This window comes from Montipora capricornis, chromosome 3, assembly GCF_036669925.1.
Source record: "Montipora capricornis isolate CH-2021 chromosome 3, ASM3666992v2, whole genome shotgun sequence".
Taxonomy (NCBI): Eukaryota; Metazoa; Cnidaria; class Anthozoa; order Scleractinia; family Acroporidae; genus Montipora; species Montipora capricornis.
Window position 1 is genome coordinate 75,922,350 of NC_090885.1, and position 17,500 is coordinate 75,939,849.

General features: G+C 39.7%; 4 protein-coding genes across 5 annotated transcripts in view; 2 read left to right on the plus strand and 2 right to left on the minus strand.

The window, feature by feature from the left end:
* Nucleotides 1-940: 940 nt before the first annotated feature.
* Nucleotides 941-4,302, plus strand: LOC138044167 (stimulator of interferon genes protein 7-like). The gene is made up of 2 exons (XM_068890846.1): nt 941-2,277; nt 3,563-4,302. Exons 1-2 carry the CDS (start codon nt 1,339-1,341, stop codon nt 3,731-3,733), a joined length of 1,110 nt encoding a protein of 369 aa, XP_068746947.1. The 5' UTR covers nt 941-1,338; the 3' UTR covers nt 3,734-4,302.
* An 894-nt stretch (nt 4,303-5,196) lies between these two features.
* On the minus strand, nt 5,197-7,918 carry LOC138044168 (uncharacterized). Its single transcript, XM_068890847.1, has 3 exons — nt 7,766-7,918; nt 7,593-7,689; nt 5,197-6,378 (listed from the first exon to the last, which is right to left on the minus strand). The coding sequence occupies exons 1-3, from the start codon at nt 7,843-7,845 to the stop codon at nt 5,893-5,895; spliced, it is 663 nt and encodes a 220-aa protein (XP_068746948.1). The 5' UTR covers nt 7,846-7,918; the 3' UTR covers nt 5,197-5,892.
* A 1,365-nt stretch (nt 7,919-9,283) lies between these two features.
* On the minus strand, nt 9,284-12,583 carry LOC138044169 (oxaloacetate decarboxylase, mitochondrial-like). The gene is made up of 4 exons (XM_068890849.1): nt 12,449-12,583; nt 12,270-12,366; nt 11,738-11,893; nt 9,284-9,845 (listed from the first exon to the last, which is right to left on the minus strand). Exons 1-4 carry the CDS (start codon nt 12,523-12,525, stop codon nt 9,504-9,506), a joined length of 672 nt encoding a protein of 223 aa, XP_068746950.1. The 5' UTR covers nt 12,526-12,583; the 3' UTR covers nt 9,284-9,503.
* Nucleotides 12,584-12,966: 383 nt separating this feature from the next.
* Nucleotides 12,967-17,500, plus strand: part of LOC138044171 (uncharacterized) — a 5,323-nt gene continuing 789 nt past the window's right edge. The window contains exons 1-5 of one of the 2 annotated variants that reach the window (XM_068890853.1): nt 12,967-13,029; nt 13,150-13,239; nt 13,747-13,817; nt 14,127-14,169; nt 16,235-16,277. In XM_068890853.1, the coding sequence (XP_068746954.1) occupies nt 13,180-13,239; nt 13,747-13,817; nt 14,127-14,169; nt 16,235-16,277 (217 nt within the window). In that variant the 5' untranslated portion in view covers nt 12,967-13,029; nt 13,150-13,179. The other variant, XM_068890852.1, reaches the window with a different exon arrangement.

Here is a 17,500-nt window from a genome sequence, read left to right on the forward strand (position 1 = left end):
GGGTGCGGGGCTTTCCACTGACTAGTGCATAACTGTCAGGAAAAACTAAAATATTTTTTGAGGTGTTTACCGACCGACAAACGAGATAACTTATCTCAGACGCGCTGTCTTTATAGGGAAATTCCATTCACTCCAACTAGGCGGAACATTTATTAAAAATTGCGGGAGATAGTGAATTGGTCATGTACTGCTGGCGACACACTTAAGCTGCCAACCTTTCCAAAGTTTTAAATGCGTGATATTTTCGTATTCTAAAAGTTTATTGACAACATTGCTAAAGAGAAGCCATCACTCTGATGTCCGGACGTGGTGTAAAATGTAACAGCAAAATGTTTTTGAAATTATGGGTCATGCTTTTTCGATTCGCTAGCGTGTAGCTCACGCTGATTTTTCGTGCTCGGTGGCAGGTACATAACCGAATCAATATGCAATTTAAAAACTTTAAGTTCAGATGAAAGAGGATGGCTGGCCTTGACCATGGGCCTTGGGTCTGGGGCATCAAGGTGAATAAAAAATGGGAACCAATATTCACTCAATAATCAAATTTAAGGAAAGTCAAGTCCACTGTATTTCTGGACATTTTAAAGATTCCCGGTTTTAAAGATTCCCCGTTTTAAAGATTCCCGGTTTTACAGATTCCCCACTTTAAAGATTCCCGCTTTTAAAGATTCCCCGTTTTAAAGATTCCCGGTTTTAAAGATTCCCCATTTTAAAGATTCCCGCTTTTATTCCCCATTTTAAAGATTCCCGCTTTTAAAGATTCCTCATTTTAAAGATTCCCCGTTCCCCGTTCCCCGTTCCCCGTTCCCCATTCCCGCATTCCCCATTCCCGCTTTTAAAGATAGCCGAAACAAACATGTTCGACTGTGTCCAGGGCTTGCGAATGACGTCATCCCCTTTTTGGCGCGAGACTTTGAAAACTTTGCAAGCGAGACAAGTCGACCTCTCGCGACTTCGTCGCTCGCTCATTCACTTCGCGTACGAAAAATCACGATTCGCTCGCCGAAACATTTTCTTCTTGGGTTATCGTGAGGTCGACTTGTGGCAAGTCTATGTCTGTTCTCTTATCATCATTATGCAGTCTCAAACTGAGTGTTTCATTTCGTGCCTTGTCGATGCGGGGAAATTTAATTAAAACTGAAAGTGCTGATAAGTCGCTATTTATTAAAATGTGCAAGCCTCTTTTGTTAATTAATCACATACCACATCATGGAGTGTTGGGGATTTTCCCCAAGCTCCAAGTTTCAATTACCGTTTGAGCTCTTGTTTGAATTTTTAATCGGAGTGATCGGTCGACGAATACATTTTTCTCAAAAGCTGCTAGTTGTCTCCTGAGCCATGGATCCCCAACAAGAAAACAATGGTTTTGGTCCAATTGCTAAGCCACGCGGTAAATATGCCTTCATCGCAGCAGCAATTCTGGCAATTGTGGTCGCTATTTCAGCCCTAGTTCTTGTAAAGGCGACGGTTGCACACGCTACAGAAGTAAGGGAAGATAAAGAAAAGGTGCTCTTTGTCTTCTTTGGGATCGGTCTTCTTGTGCTGAGTTTGGCAATTGGTGAGATAATGCAAAGACTGTGTCTGCTTCTTGAAGAAATCCGCCACAAGGAAACTCGGTATCACGGAAGTTGGAGGAAAGTTCTTAACTCTACTTTTGCTTTCACCTATTCTGGTTACATGTTAATCGTCTTTGTCGTGTCCATAATAGCAGTGTCTTATGCGTTGTACGCGAATTCCAACACCTTTTTTCGTTCGGATTATGTGATCCTGTTTTGTCTGAACAGCTTCTTGGTACCTCTGTTGTCATTCCTTGTCGGTTTTCGAGAGCTTTCTATCGTGGAAGTATCGCAGATCAACGAGAGAGAAAATAAAAACGTGGCTGATGGTCTAGCATGGAGCTATTATTTCGGTTATCTGAAATTAGTGCTACCAGTGTTAGAAGACCAAATCAGTAAATCAGAGAAATACCGCTTTAAAATTACAAAAAAGAAGCTGTTTATTTTGTTGCCTAAAAGCTGCTATACCTACGAAACAATCGACAAGGCGGATCCAAGAGTGATATCTGACGGAAATCTCCCGGCGTATGAGTTGGACAGGGGTGGGATACTCAAGAGGGTTTACAGGCACACCGTTCACCGTATAGTGATGCCACGCCCAGATGGAGACGTCGAGGAGCCCGATCACATCATATTGGAGTATGCTACCCCCCTGATGTCCTTGTATGATATGTCCCAGAATGCCGAAGCTGGATTGAGTCGCGAACAGCGAGACGAACAGGTATTTTTAAATGAAAGCAATTTTCTTGCTGCATGTCACAAGTCCATTTTACAGTGGTGTGCTTAGTTACCTGGCCTATGAATGAAAGTGAGGCTGGAGATGACCTTATTTTGATAGCAACCACACTGTTCTTCTCATATAAATTCCAACTAATTTTTATTGCGCGTATGTTCTTCGCACCCCAAGATACTCCAGTTTCCTATAGGTGATGCTTACTAATACAGGGGTATTTTTGTGTGAGGACTGAGGACTGAATCATAACAAGGTCAAGTCACCACCCTCACATTTATTTAAAGGCCAGATAACTAAGCAGATCACTTTAATTAAAAGGTCTACTAACCAGCCACATTTGTTGAGGTTCCTTAAAGAACAAGTTCGCATTTCGCGACCATAGTGTCATGCACCTTGCAGCCACAAGATGGCAGGATTCCATGTCCCAAGGACAGAAATCTTGAAAATTTTTCAACTTCCCACATTGATTTTTTGTTCATTTTTGGACAATGTGGAGATAATTGTAAATAAAATCTGTTTCTGAAAGGAAAAGTAGAGGTCACCGAACATCCAAGATTGTTAAACCCAAGCAAAGCTACAGCAATGGCCATCTACCCTATTATTGGTCATTTTAGTACTTAGCACGTGCACTCGATGCATTACATGGCATGTGAATTTGCGTGCGCTGTAAGGATGCGCAGTAGCAATGAGCGCGAACGTCCTTAAGTGGGTCTTCAAAGACGCACTATGCATCTTGTGCCAGTCTTTATACCAGACGCAGAAAAAATGTCTGCCCAAGTTCGTCCCAGACAATTATGCGTCTTATATAGTTCATCCCGTCTTTACACTACACGGATAACATGAGAGACCCATCATTTGTGTGGACAAATTATGCATCTCTATCGGAAGTCTGATACTATACTATTTGGAGGAGTCTGTGGGATTGACAATGGCTTGCCTATATACCTTACCATTTTCAACACCCATACAGAGGTCTTACTTACATAGACCACTTTTAAATAGTGGCCAATTAATTATTATTCTTTTGTATTTATGTTGATTAGACCAACTCACCTCAATTGGTTCTATATTATATTCTCTTGAATTTTGCCCATCAAAGCAAGACTAGAAATTCTCATTAGCATTGAGGGCTGCCCAGTATGAAAAAGGTCTTTTGTATCTTACCATCAGTTGTAGTTAGCCTGCCACAAGATTAAAATCTTATCTGCTCTTTATACACTTATAAACGTTCCTCGAGGACATTGACAATAAAACAGTTTTTGTCTTCAAATAGGTGGTTCTGTTCATTCGAAAACTGAAGGAAATTCTTGATAGCTGTGAAGAGTGCAAAGGCAAATATGAATTGGTACCCATTTCTGGAGAACTTGGTCAAATAGCAGATGTTTTGGTGCAAAAGCTTAGGGATGCAGATGTGCAAGTGGATCCTGCAGCAGATGCTGAATAAACTTAAGCCACGTCACTTCACGTTACTTCACTTTTACTGTGCTACCTCACAAAGATATGTTGCAGTGTCAGCGGTCTAAGGGGTTAGAATCACTAACAATAGTATGATGCTAAGGAGTCGTGAAAGGCTCCTGAGCTAGTAGATAAGTCGATAATAGATCGAGGTAAACTGTTTCAATTAGCTATTGTTTTTGGTAGGAAACTGTATTTATACAACTTGGTACGAGCTGAGAGTGGGATATAGTGTTCACAACATGTGTCTTGATCTCCTAGTGGGTTTCTGGAGTGATTCCAGGAAGGGATGGGCAGCCAGGTTATTTAAACCTTTGTTGAAGAGAATTACTCTGTCCATTTTTCCAGGAAGCTTTAGAGGTGTCACGTTTTTGAAGTGTTTTAAAAGTAAAAAGCTAATGAGACCTGAGAAGTGCAATGGTAATGAGTAGTGTTTGTTTGCATGTTTTAAACTTTATTGGGATTTGTCACAGCCCAATCAAAATTCCTGAAATATTTCCGGTTTATGGTCTTCTGAACTTGAAAGCAAAATAAAGTTAAGACAACTGAGATTCTGCAGGTATTTGCAAGCGTTTTTGGTTTCTATGTATTTTGTAACATTAAGTATTCTTATTGGTTGAAAGCTAATTGGCAATGCAGTACATATCAAAGGTTTTGCCAAATGAGGGGGATCAATCTTGTATTTTGACTGCATCTTGAATTTCTTGTGCAGTTGTGATGAGAGCAAGCTAGTTAAATGCACATCCCCCAAATGCATGATCCATGGCTCCTCATATTACACACTGACCTGCTCTTTATCCACTTGCTACATTTCCTTAAAAAATAACCTTGCTGTTATTTGACTAGGTGGTGCTGTTTATTCAAAAATTGAAGGAGATTATGGAAAGCTACCCAAACTACCAAGAGAAGTACAAGTTGGTACCAATATTATTTCTGGAGAACATAACGAAATAGCCAGATGTGTTGGTCCAAATAATTCTGCTTGAGAACAATAATGTTCAAGCTGATGCAGTAATTAACCAGTACATTTCTTAAAATCAAGTCAGAATAATCAAGACAGTGACAGCCAAAAGAAATAGAGCATTCAGGTCACATGAATCCCGATGCAATTTCAATGTTACCATATATAACTTCATACTGAGTAAAATAGTTTAGCAGGAACCCAGCTGAACATCCAACAAGAACGTGTTGTCTGCCTCATCCTTTTGCAGCTTTGACGCACATCTTTGGGGAATGCACTCCCTACTGCCAATCATACAAGAAATAATAGCTTATCCCTTAACTTGACCTTAATTATTAAGTTAAGGGATAAGCTATTACATGCAACCATTGCCTCCCATTTGAAAGCCCAGATAAATGTGATTACAATAATTATGACGACAACTTAATTAAAACCTGGGTTACGGTTAGTGCCATGATCTCTGCTCTGCTTTAAACAACACAGCCCAGGCCAGAGTGTCACAGTCTTTATTAAATTTCTCACCAAGTACATGTAGGAATTTTTGAATGACGACTAATTTAGCGGTGGTATTTGATGGCAAGGTCCACTTCAGGATTATGTTTCTACGAAAGATTTAATGGATGACAATAATATTACAATGAAAATTATTTGGAGCATACAGTATATTAATTAATTAGTATAAATACACAGGTGATTATACAAAATCGCGTGCTCTCATTGGCTCACTATCTCGGATTATCAGCCGATAATCACCTCGACGGACAAAATGGCTGCCAGTAGTCGTTTTGCCACTGTAAGTTGAAGATGATTTCCCGTTGAAAGGTTTTTCTTTCTCTGTTTTGAAATAATCACCTGTGTATTTATACTAAAACAATTATTCGCCTCAGGCTCAGTGATTATCGGTGAATATTCACCTCGACTTCGTCTCAGTGAATATTCCCCGATAATCACTTTGCCTTCGGCGAATAATTGTTAATTAAATTGAGCAGTTCCCCGTACTATATTATGAACTAACATTATATGATTTTCAGAAATTATTGCTGTTTGCACTTAAGAATAGTACCTATTTTACCAACACTTGAGTTAAGTAAGCTCCTAATTAGCTGTGAGCCATTGTTCCATGTCAAGTTATTTTTGGGAAAAAATAGATTAAACGAGAGAGAAAAAAATTTGTTTAATGTTCATTTCTACTGTGTAACAGGAAATGTCATCTCAATTTTGTCAGCTAGTCCACAGACAATAGTTTGGCCAGGCCTAACTGCAGACACACCTTGAGGTGTTCCTGTTAAAATCAAATCCCCTTCTTCAAGTGTCATATTTTGACTGATGTAACTTATCAAGTAAGGGATCTTGAAGATAAAATCTTGGGTATTGCCATCTTGTTTTATTTGACCATCAACTTTAAGCCACAAGTGAACACTATTGGGATCAGGAATCTCTGCCTTGGGAACGAATTCACTAATCGGCAATGCAGTATCAAAGCCTTTGGCAAATGTCCATGGCCAGCCTTTTTTCTTGGCGGCATCTTGAATATCTCGAGCAGTCATGTCAAGAGCCAGTGCATACCCCCCAACATGATCCATGGCATCTGATTCCAAAATAGACACACCTGTTTTTCCAATAACAACAGCAAGTTCTACTTCATGATGAAGCTGGTTGCACCCAGGAGGAATCTGACAACAAATGAAACATTTTAATATTCAAATCCAGTGAGTGTACATCCTTCACTAGTTATCTTAACGCTTGTATGAGAGATTATGGAAATCGATGGTTGTTTAGCCAATGAAAGTCCTCAATAAAATAATATATACGGAAGAGTCCTCCGTTCCTTACTACTGTTTGGTAAGGGGGTTTTCAATTTTCAGGAGTAAGGGTGGGTAGGTCATGGGAAGAGGGAGGACCAAAAGGAAAAAACTGTTTTTGATTTCCACTCTCCAGGTCCCAGTTGTTTGAAGGGTGGATAGCGCTATCCACTGGATAAATCAATTGAATTTGCTAGTGTTTTATCGCTGGATAATGTTATCCACCTTTTGAACAATCGAGGCCAGGAGTCAAAGTCTGCCACGGATGGGTAGTGGGCTTGGTAAGCAAGCGTAGCAAGGTTATATTTTTATATTTTTATATCCCCAGAAGAAACCAGGGCCCAAGTGAGATGACTCACAGGCAGCCCAAGCTCAGTATATGATTTATAGCTTGATGGCAATCGTCTTAACTTCTGCACTCTCATTGGACAATTTGAAGCACTTGGCCAATGACATTGCAGAATGTAATCTGATTGCCATCAAGCTATAACGGTCGTAGCCATACATCTTGCCGAGTGCATGGGAAGGTTATAGAAAGAGAAACATTATTTGGAATTTATTCGCCAAAAATCGCCGTGTGGTCCCGGAGTGGAGTTGATGTGATAGGAAATTTATCTGGTCTTAAGGCTGCGGTGTTTTTATGGCGATTCAGACTGTTGCTTTGTGATGCGAGAGCAATCTGTGGGACGAGATCGCCATAAGTCACCAGCCTTTCTTCTCTTTATGAGGGGAAATGACAACTAACAACATTGTAAAAACTTGTTGGCCACAAACCCGTCTAAAACGGGCACAGTTTGCCCTCCAATTGCACAGAAAAGACGAGGACAATTGTACGTAGAGGTAAGTGAAGTTTCTACATTTACAGCTTATTTTAGCATTTTATAAGTTCAAAGTTAATTTTGCCATACAAAGTCTATAAATCGTATACCGAGCTTGGGCTGCCTGTGGATGACTTGGTCGCAAGTTCCCTTAACGTTCGCTTCGGACACTTAAAAGCTACTTTAGCAGAAGCCTCCACTTTTCAGTTAATTATACCCCTACATTTATCCCAACGACGTGCGACAATAAGAGAAAACGCTGACTACCTTTATTTCACCCCCTTGTCGTAAATAACTGGATGGTGGTTTCAGAAAGATCAATGGCGTCCTCGGAACTGGATTTCCTAACTCTGCAGCATGCTCTCTGTCGATTAAAGACGATGAAACAGTTAAAATCATTGTGACTTGAACAGCTTAAACATCGACTGATCGATCCAAACCTGAAATTTCTGCCTACGCCGACAATTTTTCGTCCAAATTCAATAAATCGTCGAAGGTCCCGCGCCGGAGCCGCTGCCATTTTCTTACACTCTTCCGCTTTTTGCCTTGACCAATGAAAATTAGCCTTTTATCGCAGAAAAATCGTTACCGAGGCGTTGCGTGACAGAGAAATTTCGTTGCATGCCCTGTTATAGGTGCGATTTCCAGCTGTTTTGGAAGTGCGGTTAAAAGCCCACCTTCAACCGACAGGCATTACGTGCCGAGGAACAATTTTCACGTATGAAAATCCCGCAAAAGCTGAAATTCACCCAATCTACCAATGCGAATTTCCATAACAAAAACAAACGGTCGAAAAGGTGGGCCTTGAACATCCTCCTCCCAACGAACGGGTGTCTTGAAAACAAAAACCCCTAAGACCCTAGGACTCCAAAACGAAGAAAGTAACCCAAAACCCTCAATTTGGCTAACCCTAGGCCTAAAAACCAACTTTAGGCCTAGTTAGGCCGAGGATTAGCCAAATTGCGGGTTTTGGGTTACTTTCTTTGTTTTCCAGTCTTAGGGCCTTAAGGGTCTTTGTTTTCAAGACACCCCCCAACGAACGGCTGGATCACTGGTCCGCGTTGTTTGTCCGTGACGCAGCACCCGTTGCAATAATTATTGCATTTTGTATTCAGTCAATTGTATTTGTACTTGGCAGGCAGGTGATTTTCTGATTCGTGGAAAATACCGCGCACCGGTGGCTCAGTTGGTTGAGAACCGGGCTGTCACGCGGGAGGTCGCGAGTTCAATTCCGGCCGGACCAACACTCAGGGTCTTTAAATAACTGAGGAGAAAGTGCTGCCTTTGTAACTACATCTGCAAATGGTTAGACTTTCAAGTCTTCTCGGATAAAGACGATAAGCCGGAGGTCCCGTCTCACAACCCTTCAATGTTAATAATCCTGTGGGACGTAAAAGAACACACACACTTGTCGCTAAGAGTAGGGCACGTAGTTCCCGGTGTTGTGGTCTGTCTTCTGTTGTGTATCATGGTGGGGAGGGTAAAAAAAGGGGCCACAGTAATTGGCGCAAGCTGTTGTGGCGCTCTGCCAGCTGGACTGGCAAAAGTTAATAAAAATAAAATAAAATAAAAAAAAATACAATTGGCTGGACCAGTGATCCAGCTGCAGTGTGTGTGGAGGAATGCAGGCGCACAAGACCTCTAGATCTGTTAGAGTTCTAAGGGATAACAGACAATTAGCCCTCAATATACTGCCCTTGTAACATCCAGTCCTAACCTGACACCCAGTCTCAAGCATTGTGAAACGACCCTAATAACAGCTGCAAAGGAGACTAGATGTGTATGAGATGGTCACTTGCAGAAGATAGATTGTCGAGATTCATCTGTATGAATATGACAAGAAAAGGGGAATGAAGCTTATCATTATCTTGTCACTTAATTTAAAATATCTCCACTCTTGGGTGAAAACTCATGAAATGCAGAAAGTCAATGACAAAGAAAACAACAAGCAAAAAACCTAAAATCAATGGATTTTATCACAAGATATTACTAAAATGCATAAGTTATATACAGCGGTACTCACTTCTAATGGAAAGACAGATTTTAAAAAATTGAAGTTAATACAATTCCCTAAAGTGACAGAATGCAATGCTAGAGCAACAAAGGTATCAAACTATCTCAAGAAGAAATTGAATCGAAGAATTGAAGTTAACTGACCAAAATATAAATGAGGTATGTTCAGAAAGCAATTGGAAATGTCATTTCAATTTTATCACCTAATCCACAAATAATTTCTTGGCCTCTTTTCACATATCTTGATCCACTATCTGGAGTCCCTGTTAAAAACAAATCTCCTTCTTCTAGTGTCATATAACGACTGACAAAACTGATCAAATGAGGAATCTTATAAATCATGTCACGAGTGTTTCCATCTTGCTTCATATCGCTATCGACCTTTAGCCATAGTCGCACATCATTGGGATCAGGAATTTCTGATTTCGAAATAAATTCCCCAACAGGTGTTGCAGTGTCAAAACCTTTGCCAAGCAACCAAGGATATATCACAGTTTCAGCTTCACTCTGTGGATGGGTAGAAATAATTCAATAAGGACAAAATTTTTAATATTATTGTAACAAGTTGTTTTTTTTATAAACAGAAAGAGAAACTCTTGAATGAAAAAGAAAATCAGGCAAATTTGTCTGCAGACTGACACCATCATTATATATATTATGCTTGGAGCAGTTTCTTGAAATATTATCATGAGAAAGAACACACTTGTAATTTTTATTCAAATTATTTTTTATATCATTTTTATCATAATTTGTTCTTCTTGTTCTGTTGTATAGTATGAATTAATTTGCTTGTAATTGAAAAGCCTATATACAATGTAGGGAGTTGCAAATAAATGTATGTATGTATGTGGAATTGAACCCCGTCAAATCACTGGGATTCATCTGTCATGTCTGTAATCGACCGTGCAAATCAGCTGCTGGTTTGAAGAGTCATCTACGTGCTCGCGGACAAAATTTGAACAGCAACAACAGTAGAGATGATGAAGTACTACAGGATGGCTAGCGTCTGTCAAGACGAAGCAATCAACATGTATGTCTGTATGTACATGTATGTATGTATGTATGTATGTATGTATCATTATCATCATTACAAACAGGAGCTTCATCAGGGGTGGCACCTAATATGTTGCGCATTATCACAGATTCTATCCTTTTCTCCATGTGGGTAAAAGAAGGCTAATTCATGTGGATAGCCAATAAAGAAACAAAAATAAACTTGAATTGTGAACCAACAGGAGCCCGAATCAAATGAAACATAAAGTCATGGCATTGGAATAGATCACAATGACTAAATTGACCTAAATTATGTGATACAATCTTTTTCTCATTATCTCCCACAGTTTTCTGGTTGATTCATAAGAGGAACAATCTTTACTGAAACAATCTGCAGTAAAGAAGATCCAAGATCAAAAGATAAGCCAGGGGTTCCCTCTGTCTCCCACCCCTCCTTCCTTGCTCCCTCCCCTCATCTTTTTATGACTTTAGTCCAGCTTTTTCATGGCTGTTACATTAAAATTTCTCTTTGTGCAAGAACTGACCTTACCATTGATACACATGCTATTTCTTCAAAGTTCATGCAACCTTCTCACAAGTTCTTAATGGACCAGTCAATGTAAATCCCTGCCCCGACCCCAACCAGGGAAAAGTGGGGACATTAGCAGGACAACTACCCTGGTATGCGGGGTCTTGGACAAGATTTGGCCTTCAGGATCCAAACCGGGGAATTTTTCTGCTGGAGTATTGGAGTCTAGAAATGTGTCACACCTGAGACTGGGACCAAATCAGACAGCGACTAAAATGACAGAAAGAAACGCGAGTTAAACTTGCTGCTTGTTAATCTGTTTCATCCTTATTGTTTGCTTGCCATCCAAAAATACATTTAAAGCTGCTGAATGGACAACCTTGCTGATTGTTTAATTTTGTTGTTAGTAATATTTTTGACAAAATTCATGAATGCTTTTGCACAAGCAGGACATTGGAATGGAAATATTGCCCTGGCGACAGGAACATTAGCTCACTTTGTCTTATCCTTTCGTCCAAGTCCCTGCCTTTTCCCGGGTTGGGAGGGGGGGGACACACCACCAACACACTACCGACGGATCGGCCAACACACAACCGATGCATCGGCCGACACACTACCGACACGTCGGTCAACACACTACAGACACGTCGGTAGTGTGTTGGTGGTGTGTCAACCAACGCGTTGGCCGACGTGTTGGACGATGCGTTGGTGGGATCGGAGTCTCAACTTTTACCCACTAGTCAATGTAAAGTCGACGTATTGGCCAACGCCTTGGTGGGATTGGATTCTCAACTTTTACCGACTAGTGCATATGATCTTTCTGATGTTGGTTTCTTGAAATACAGTATCATAAAAAAAAAAACTTGAATTCCCTCACTTTATTAAAAATTAGGTCAATATCAGTCATGTCCAACGTCAGAGCATATCCTCCCACGTGATCCATGGCCTCTGACTGGGAAATGTTCCGCCCAGTTTTACCAATGACAACACCAAGTTCTACTTCATGAATAATCTGATCACGGCCAATAGGAATCTGTAATAAAACATTCGTAAGTAAGCTTTAAAGCAGTGGTAAGTTGCAAGATGATGTACTAGTCGAACAAAACCTTAACAAGCCCTGCCTCCTTTCCTTCTGGGAATTATGAACTATCTTCTGTCTTCTTTTCACCAAAAAATTGTAACAACGACTGGACATTCTAATAGTACTTTGATTCGAGAGGGGTGCCCGGGAGGGGATGTTAATGCTCCGATTTGGTTCTGGGATACATCAATGGGGTGGCATTTAAAATATGGAATTGGAACACAGCATTTAAGTCTTACCTTTTTTCTTCACTTGAAGCCTATTTTTTACCAACAAATAAGAAATAACAGTAGCTGAAATGTAAGCAACGTTTAGTTACTTTATTTACCTTTATTTTTCCTCCTTGTCTCAAGTAGGTGGATGAAGGTTTGAGGAAAATGAGTGGATCTTCTGTGGGAGGGGGATGTTGAGGCGATCCATTTGGCCTAATGTTAAAACATAAAGGATAACTAAGTGGCTTTAAAAGGCGTGCAAATCTATCTTTGGAGTGATTTAGGTGACACTAACCGGTAGTTTTTCCCCACTCCAACAATTTTTCGTCCAAATTCTACGAATTTCCTGAGGTCTCGTCCTTTAGAAGCCATTTTGTTTTGGGAATTGACCAATTGTATCGGGTTTCACATTCTATCCAATCAGAGATAGTTTTCCTCTCAGAGGAAATTTCAGAGTCAGATTACTCTTCAGAGTTGAAAAACGCTACAAGTGTTTTTGTACCTTAAACGTATGCGAGAATAAAAGGCGAAAATAAACGAAGTAATGGCTATTTCTTCATTTTCAAAGAAATAAAGAAGGGGTTGATTCCCCGGCTCAACGTTACGTGGGTAGTTTTCCAGCTACGAGAGGTTTTTCTTCGTGTTTTGACAAAAACCCTCTTTTCATTTGTTCTGCCTTAATTTCTCGTGATTTGGTTTGACTTTGATACAGCCTCCCAAATTGGTATAGCACTTTTTGCTCAACGAAATTTAAGGCGTCCAATGAATGGCTTTGTTACAATTGGTCACGCCATTTTTTCCCGCGCTAGCAACGCGCCCGACAAGCCGAGAGAAGTGAGACGATGGACGAAAGGGACAAAACGTTGATAGAAAAGGGTGAATGTTCTAGAGAAGGAGCAGAAACACAGAGTAGTGTTCAGAAAGTTTCTCGTCCTTTCCCCAGACAACTAAGGCTGTTATTGGCTGCATCAATTATTTTGGTCATCCTCGTTGCAGGAACGATAGCTTATTTTTTGTACGCTAAATATGCAAGCAAATGACGGCGACAACAGTTATGAAACAGCAAGTATGAGTGTCTCTTTACAGGTATATGGGCTCTTTTCTTATTTCAAGGCTCAAACTTTAATCACATTGTTTTCTTACTGAATTCTTCGAAATACCCTCAACTGACTGAAGATAAAAAAATTTAGAAAGCAAAGCCTTGATCATTCCATCTATAACCAAAAACGTTTAGTAAGTTTGGGAACATGTGTTTTTTTTGTTGAGTTGTTTATTATTTCTGCCAGACAGCTTCAAAAGCGTTACACTGAATTAAACGAAATTTTGTTTTTTGATTGGTCAAGAAAAGAAGAGGAAATGGTTTCCAAACAATGAAATTATATTCATTTCGTCGAAGAAGCAAATCGAGAAGCCCTTCTGAGATCGAAAGCGATAAAAATTCTGGCCAAAATTTTCTTGCTCTCTCATTAAATATTTAAAGTCACTGGTTGTCTCTGAATATTCACATTCACTTCCACAGCGAAAGACTTGATCACTTAAATAAAACGTTAAAACTAAGGTGAAGGTGTGTAAATATTGGGCTTCTTTTTGCAGTTGTCTAATAGTCAAGATGGCGCAGAGGATATTCTTCGGCAAGACCAGACGCAAAGTGAGGAAAAAACCTGGTAATATCAAGTTAAAATTAACTAGATAAAATTTGTATAAATGAAACTGAAAACTAAAAATATTATATAAAAGACATCATCCGATATTCTACTAATAAGTTTTTTGTCTTTGTCAGTAAAAGGATCTTTCTTGTGATTCTAGTTAAGTTTACTGAAATCGTATATGTGATATATTCTCTGGTTTTGCATGAACAGCTGCAAATGCTCGCCGTAGAATAAATGCTGTAATTTGAATTTCAAACCACAAATTATGAGATTTCGGTGGTGACGTCTTTAGTTTTAATGTCAATTTTGATGTTTTTTTGATAGTGTTGATACACAAGCCTCTTCTTCCATTGGATCATCCTGGCAAGTAAGCGAAGGACGGTGCCTATTATTGTTATTGCGCATACGTTCTGCGCATCTCGAGATACTCGGGTTAACTATCGGTGATGCTTACTAATACAGGGATATTTTTGCGCGGTTTAAAATTATGCAGAGAAAGTTGATCTTAGTAAGTACTATTGGTATCCAAAAAGAAAATTGGGAGCAACCATGCATTTTTCAGAGATCATAGTTAAGCTTCAATTTGAAAAAGAACGCCATACATGGCTTTGTATTATGAAGCTTTTGACAAATATTGTTCATGAATAATCTTTGAAAAATGCTTGGTTACCCCCAATTTTCTTTTTCGATTTCAATAACACTTATTAAGATCTACATTTCCTGCATAATCATAAACCGGGGCAAAAAATACCTTGCCTATTTTCTTAAATAAGGCTTCCTCAGGAGTCCAAATCATAAACGTCCCAAAATACTTTATGGACCCAGAAAGTCTTCAGGTCATGAAACTACGATCCGTTCATCTTGAAAAGTTGCTCCTCTGAAAGATGTTTAAAAAACAAAGTTATTGCAGCTCCACGGTCTTGTAAGGCGCATCCAGGAAGGGGAAGGGGTAGTGAATAGGTGAAATAGGGTGGCCACCCACCCCCCATTTTGGCTCCTTTTTTTTTTTTTCATTTTTATTTCTGCTGGAACAGATACTGTTTACCTGACGTGAACATTTGTTAATGCAAAACAAACGAAGTCAAAATGGCAGCCTGTCTGGACTTTCGTCAGAGTATATACTTCGTTTCCTTCAATTCGCCAACAATAAAATATTCCTCGATCCGCCACTGATTTATGATATTTGAAATACGTCGAAAATTGCCTCGTCTTTCGAGAGGTGCACTTCAAGCGGTTATAAGGAATTAGGAAATATCTGTTTACAAATTTTTTTGTCATTCAAACTGCCAACTAATGGAGCTCTCTTCCGCGGTTGTTCAAAAAAGGTCAGAAAACTCTTCCACTATACTCCACCCTAATTGCTTCCCCGTCAATTTAATGCTGAAGATGCTTTCAACTCTGACCCCAGACCCAACCCCTTTCTAGCAGAGTATGCTGTAGAGCGCATGCAAAAGGCATTCAGTTTCTGTGGCCTTAGAGCGGTTTTCAAATGAGTGTCGTAAAACCAAAGCCAAAGTAATTACTTTGACCAATCAAAAAGGACGGAGACAATCCAGTAAACCAATCAAAACTCGAAGTAATTACACGTAGCCGACACAAAGCGCGGGAAAATGAGCACGCGCGAGCTACGATTGGTTTTGGTTTCACTTGTGATTAGTTGAAACATTGGCGCGAGAACTTTGAACCAATCACTGAGTGAAGGAATGCAAAACCAAAGTAATTACCTAATTACTTTCGACACTCAATTGAAACTAACCCAATTACTATATGTAATCGCATGGCTCGAGGGCAGTTAAGGATTAGTGTGTTTACCATGTAGCCTAAAACTCCGGAAATTTTGGTTTGAGGTCAAATGGAAAGGCAATTTTCCGGAAAATCTCTTCGGAAATTGTGGACAACCTCCAGAGGTAATCCACTTTTTCCGTTCGGAACGGAATTCGGGAAATTCCCTTACCAGTTGCGAGAATCGTTCCGTTTCCAGGCCCTTTTCTCGTGATTTTCGGAATGGAATGCTGGGTGGTCAATAAATTATGAAAAACGCTTATCTTTATGCAACGATCATTCTGCTGATCCTGATTTTTTGGCTGAATGGTAAGCACCCTTAATTTCACGTATATTTTCATAGTTTTCACAAAATCGACGAGGACAATTTGCAAACTTTAAAAAACACGATCTATCAAAACCGGTCGCATGGATAATTTTTTTATATCTAAGTAAGATTTCATTTACCTTGTCCAGACACAACGCGAATGGTGAAGGGTGCCTTCACTATAAAAATGATTTTTAAGGTAGAATAATTACAAATATCATCATGTGGTTACTCTAAAAATGTCAAATGAAGTACGTTTCATTGCACGTAACAGGTTGACAATAAAAAGTCGAGGTTTTTCTCAATGCTATCATTTGTTGATGTTCAGTCGGGTCTGCTTTAGGTTTCATTGAACAGCGAAGAAAGGCAAACGAATGACCACAGCGGTGAGTTATGAGAAACTTAATTTACTATCCGAGATAGTGTTCATCATCCGACTGTAAATTCTGGCAGGACGAAGGCTGCAGCAAAGACGAGCCTTCGAACAGCTATGACGAAGGGCTAACGCTGCAAAAGTCAGCTCGACAATCTCTCTACGGTGATTTAATTTAGACCCGTTTTGAACGTCGCATTTCACATGTGCCAAATCCAATGCAAATGAGCGAAAACAATATATTTTTCTCATTTGTATTAGATTCGGCACATGTAAAATGCGACGTTTAAAACGGGCCTAACATTGACCAATAGACCTTTTCGGGTTGTACATTTTGTTTTCCCAATACAGATCTTGTGATAATACTCAGGAGGTTTGGTCTTTTGTTTTGTTCATGCAGGCATATTCATGCTTGCATGCCCTCATTTTAATGAACAAAACAAAAGACCAAACCTCCTGAGTATTATCACAAGATCTGTATTGGGAAAACAAAATGTACAACCCGAAAAGGTCTATGCGGCTAACTCAATGTTGTACTCAATTCAGATCCTTTGGGAATAAAACGTTTTGTTCCAAATATTTTCATGTGAATGCTACATTATCATGCATGCAAATACAATACACAAAGAATCTTAACCTCGAGAGATTTGAATTGGGTACCACATTGCGTTAGCCGAATTGGTATATTTATAAAGTCGTTTGATCAAACCAAATTTTATTGGGACGGCTCGGGCGTGTATAACTGCAGTTTGCAGAAAAGGTGTAAAGTGAAGCACTGTGTGTAGACTTGTTTCGCTCTTAAGGACGGTGCCTACATTGCTTTGTATTTTAAAGCTTTTTACAAATATTGTTGATTAATTATCTTCGAAAAATGCGTGGTTACCCCCAAATTATCTTTTTGGATTTCAATAACACTTGTTAATATCTGCTTTTACCGCATATTCAGTAAACCGCGCAAAAGTAGGCACCGTTCTTAATTAAGGGAGATAGTAGGCGAGGTCGTTTTCTTGGAAAGAACAAAATGCAAAGTGATGGATTGAAGTTCTGTGGAATCGCTTTTAATCCGCTGCAATCTGGTACGAAAGAAACTGAAAAAGTCATAGGATGCGTGTGTTTGTGGTGGGAGGGAGGGAGGAAGGGAAAATCTGTTGAGGAGAAGGGAGGGGGTGGAGGACATCCCGGCTCACACTTGCATGGGTTAATGACCACTTACAACAAACTTTTTCACGCAACGAA

What these genes read in the sequence shown, in the direction of transcription:
- LOC138044169 (XM_068890849.1), bottom strand. Translation starts at nt 12,525, where the DNA reads ATGGCTTCTAAAGGACGAGACCTCAGGAAATTCGTAGAATTTGGACGA. An exon ending in GGAGTGGGGAAAAACTACCG is followed by an intron (nt 12,367 to 12,448) that starts GTTAGTGTCACC and finishes TTTTAACATTAG; the next exon opens with GCCAAATGGATCGCCTCAAC. An exon ending in TTGACCTAATTTTTAATAAA is followed by an intron (nt 9,846 to 11,737) that starts GTGAGGGAATTC and finishes ACCCATCCACAG; the next exon opens with AGTGAAGCTGAAACTGTGAT.
- LOC138044167 (XM_068890846.1), top strand. Translation starts at nt 1,339, where the DNA reads ATGGATCCCCAACAAGAAAACAATGGTTTTGGTCCAATTGCTAAGCCA. An exon ending in GCGAACAGCGAGACGAACAG is followed by an intron (nt 2,278 to 3,562) that starts GTATTTTTAAAT and finishes GTCTTCAAATAG; the next exon opens with GTGGTTCTGTTCATTCGAAA.
- LOC138044168 (XM_068890847.1), bottom strand. Translation starts at nt 7,845, where the DNA reads ATGGCAGCGGCTCCGGCGCGGGACCTTCGACGATTTATTGAATTTGGA. An exon ending in GGCGTAGGCAGAAATTTCAG is followed by an intron (nt 7,690 to 7,765) that starts GTTTGGATCGAT and finishes TTTAATCGACAG; the next exon opens with AGAGCATGCTGCAGAGTTAG. An exon ending in GACAAGGGGGTGAAATAAAG is followed by an intron (nt 6,379 to 7,592) that starts GTAGTCAGCGTT and finishes ATTTGTTGTCAG; the next exon opens with ATTCCTCCTGGGTGCAACCA.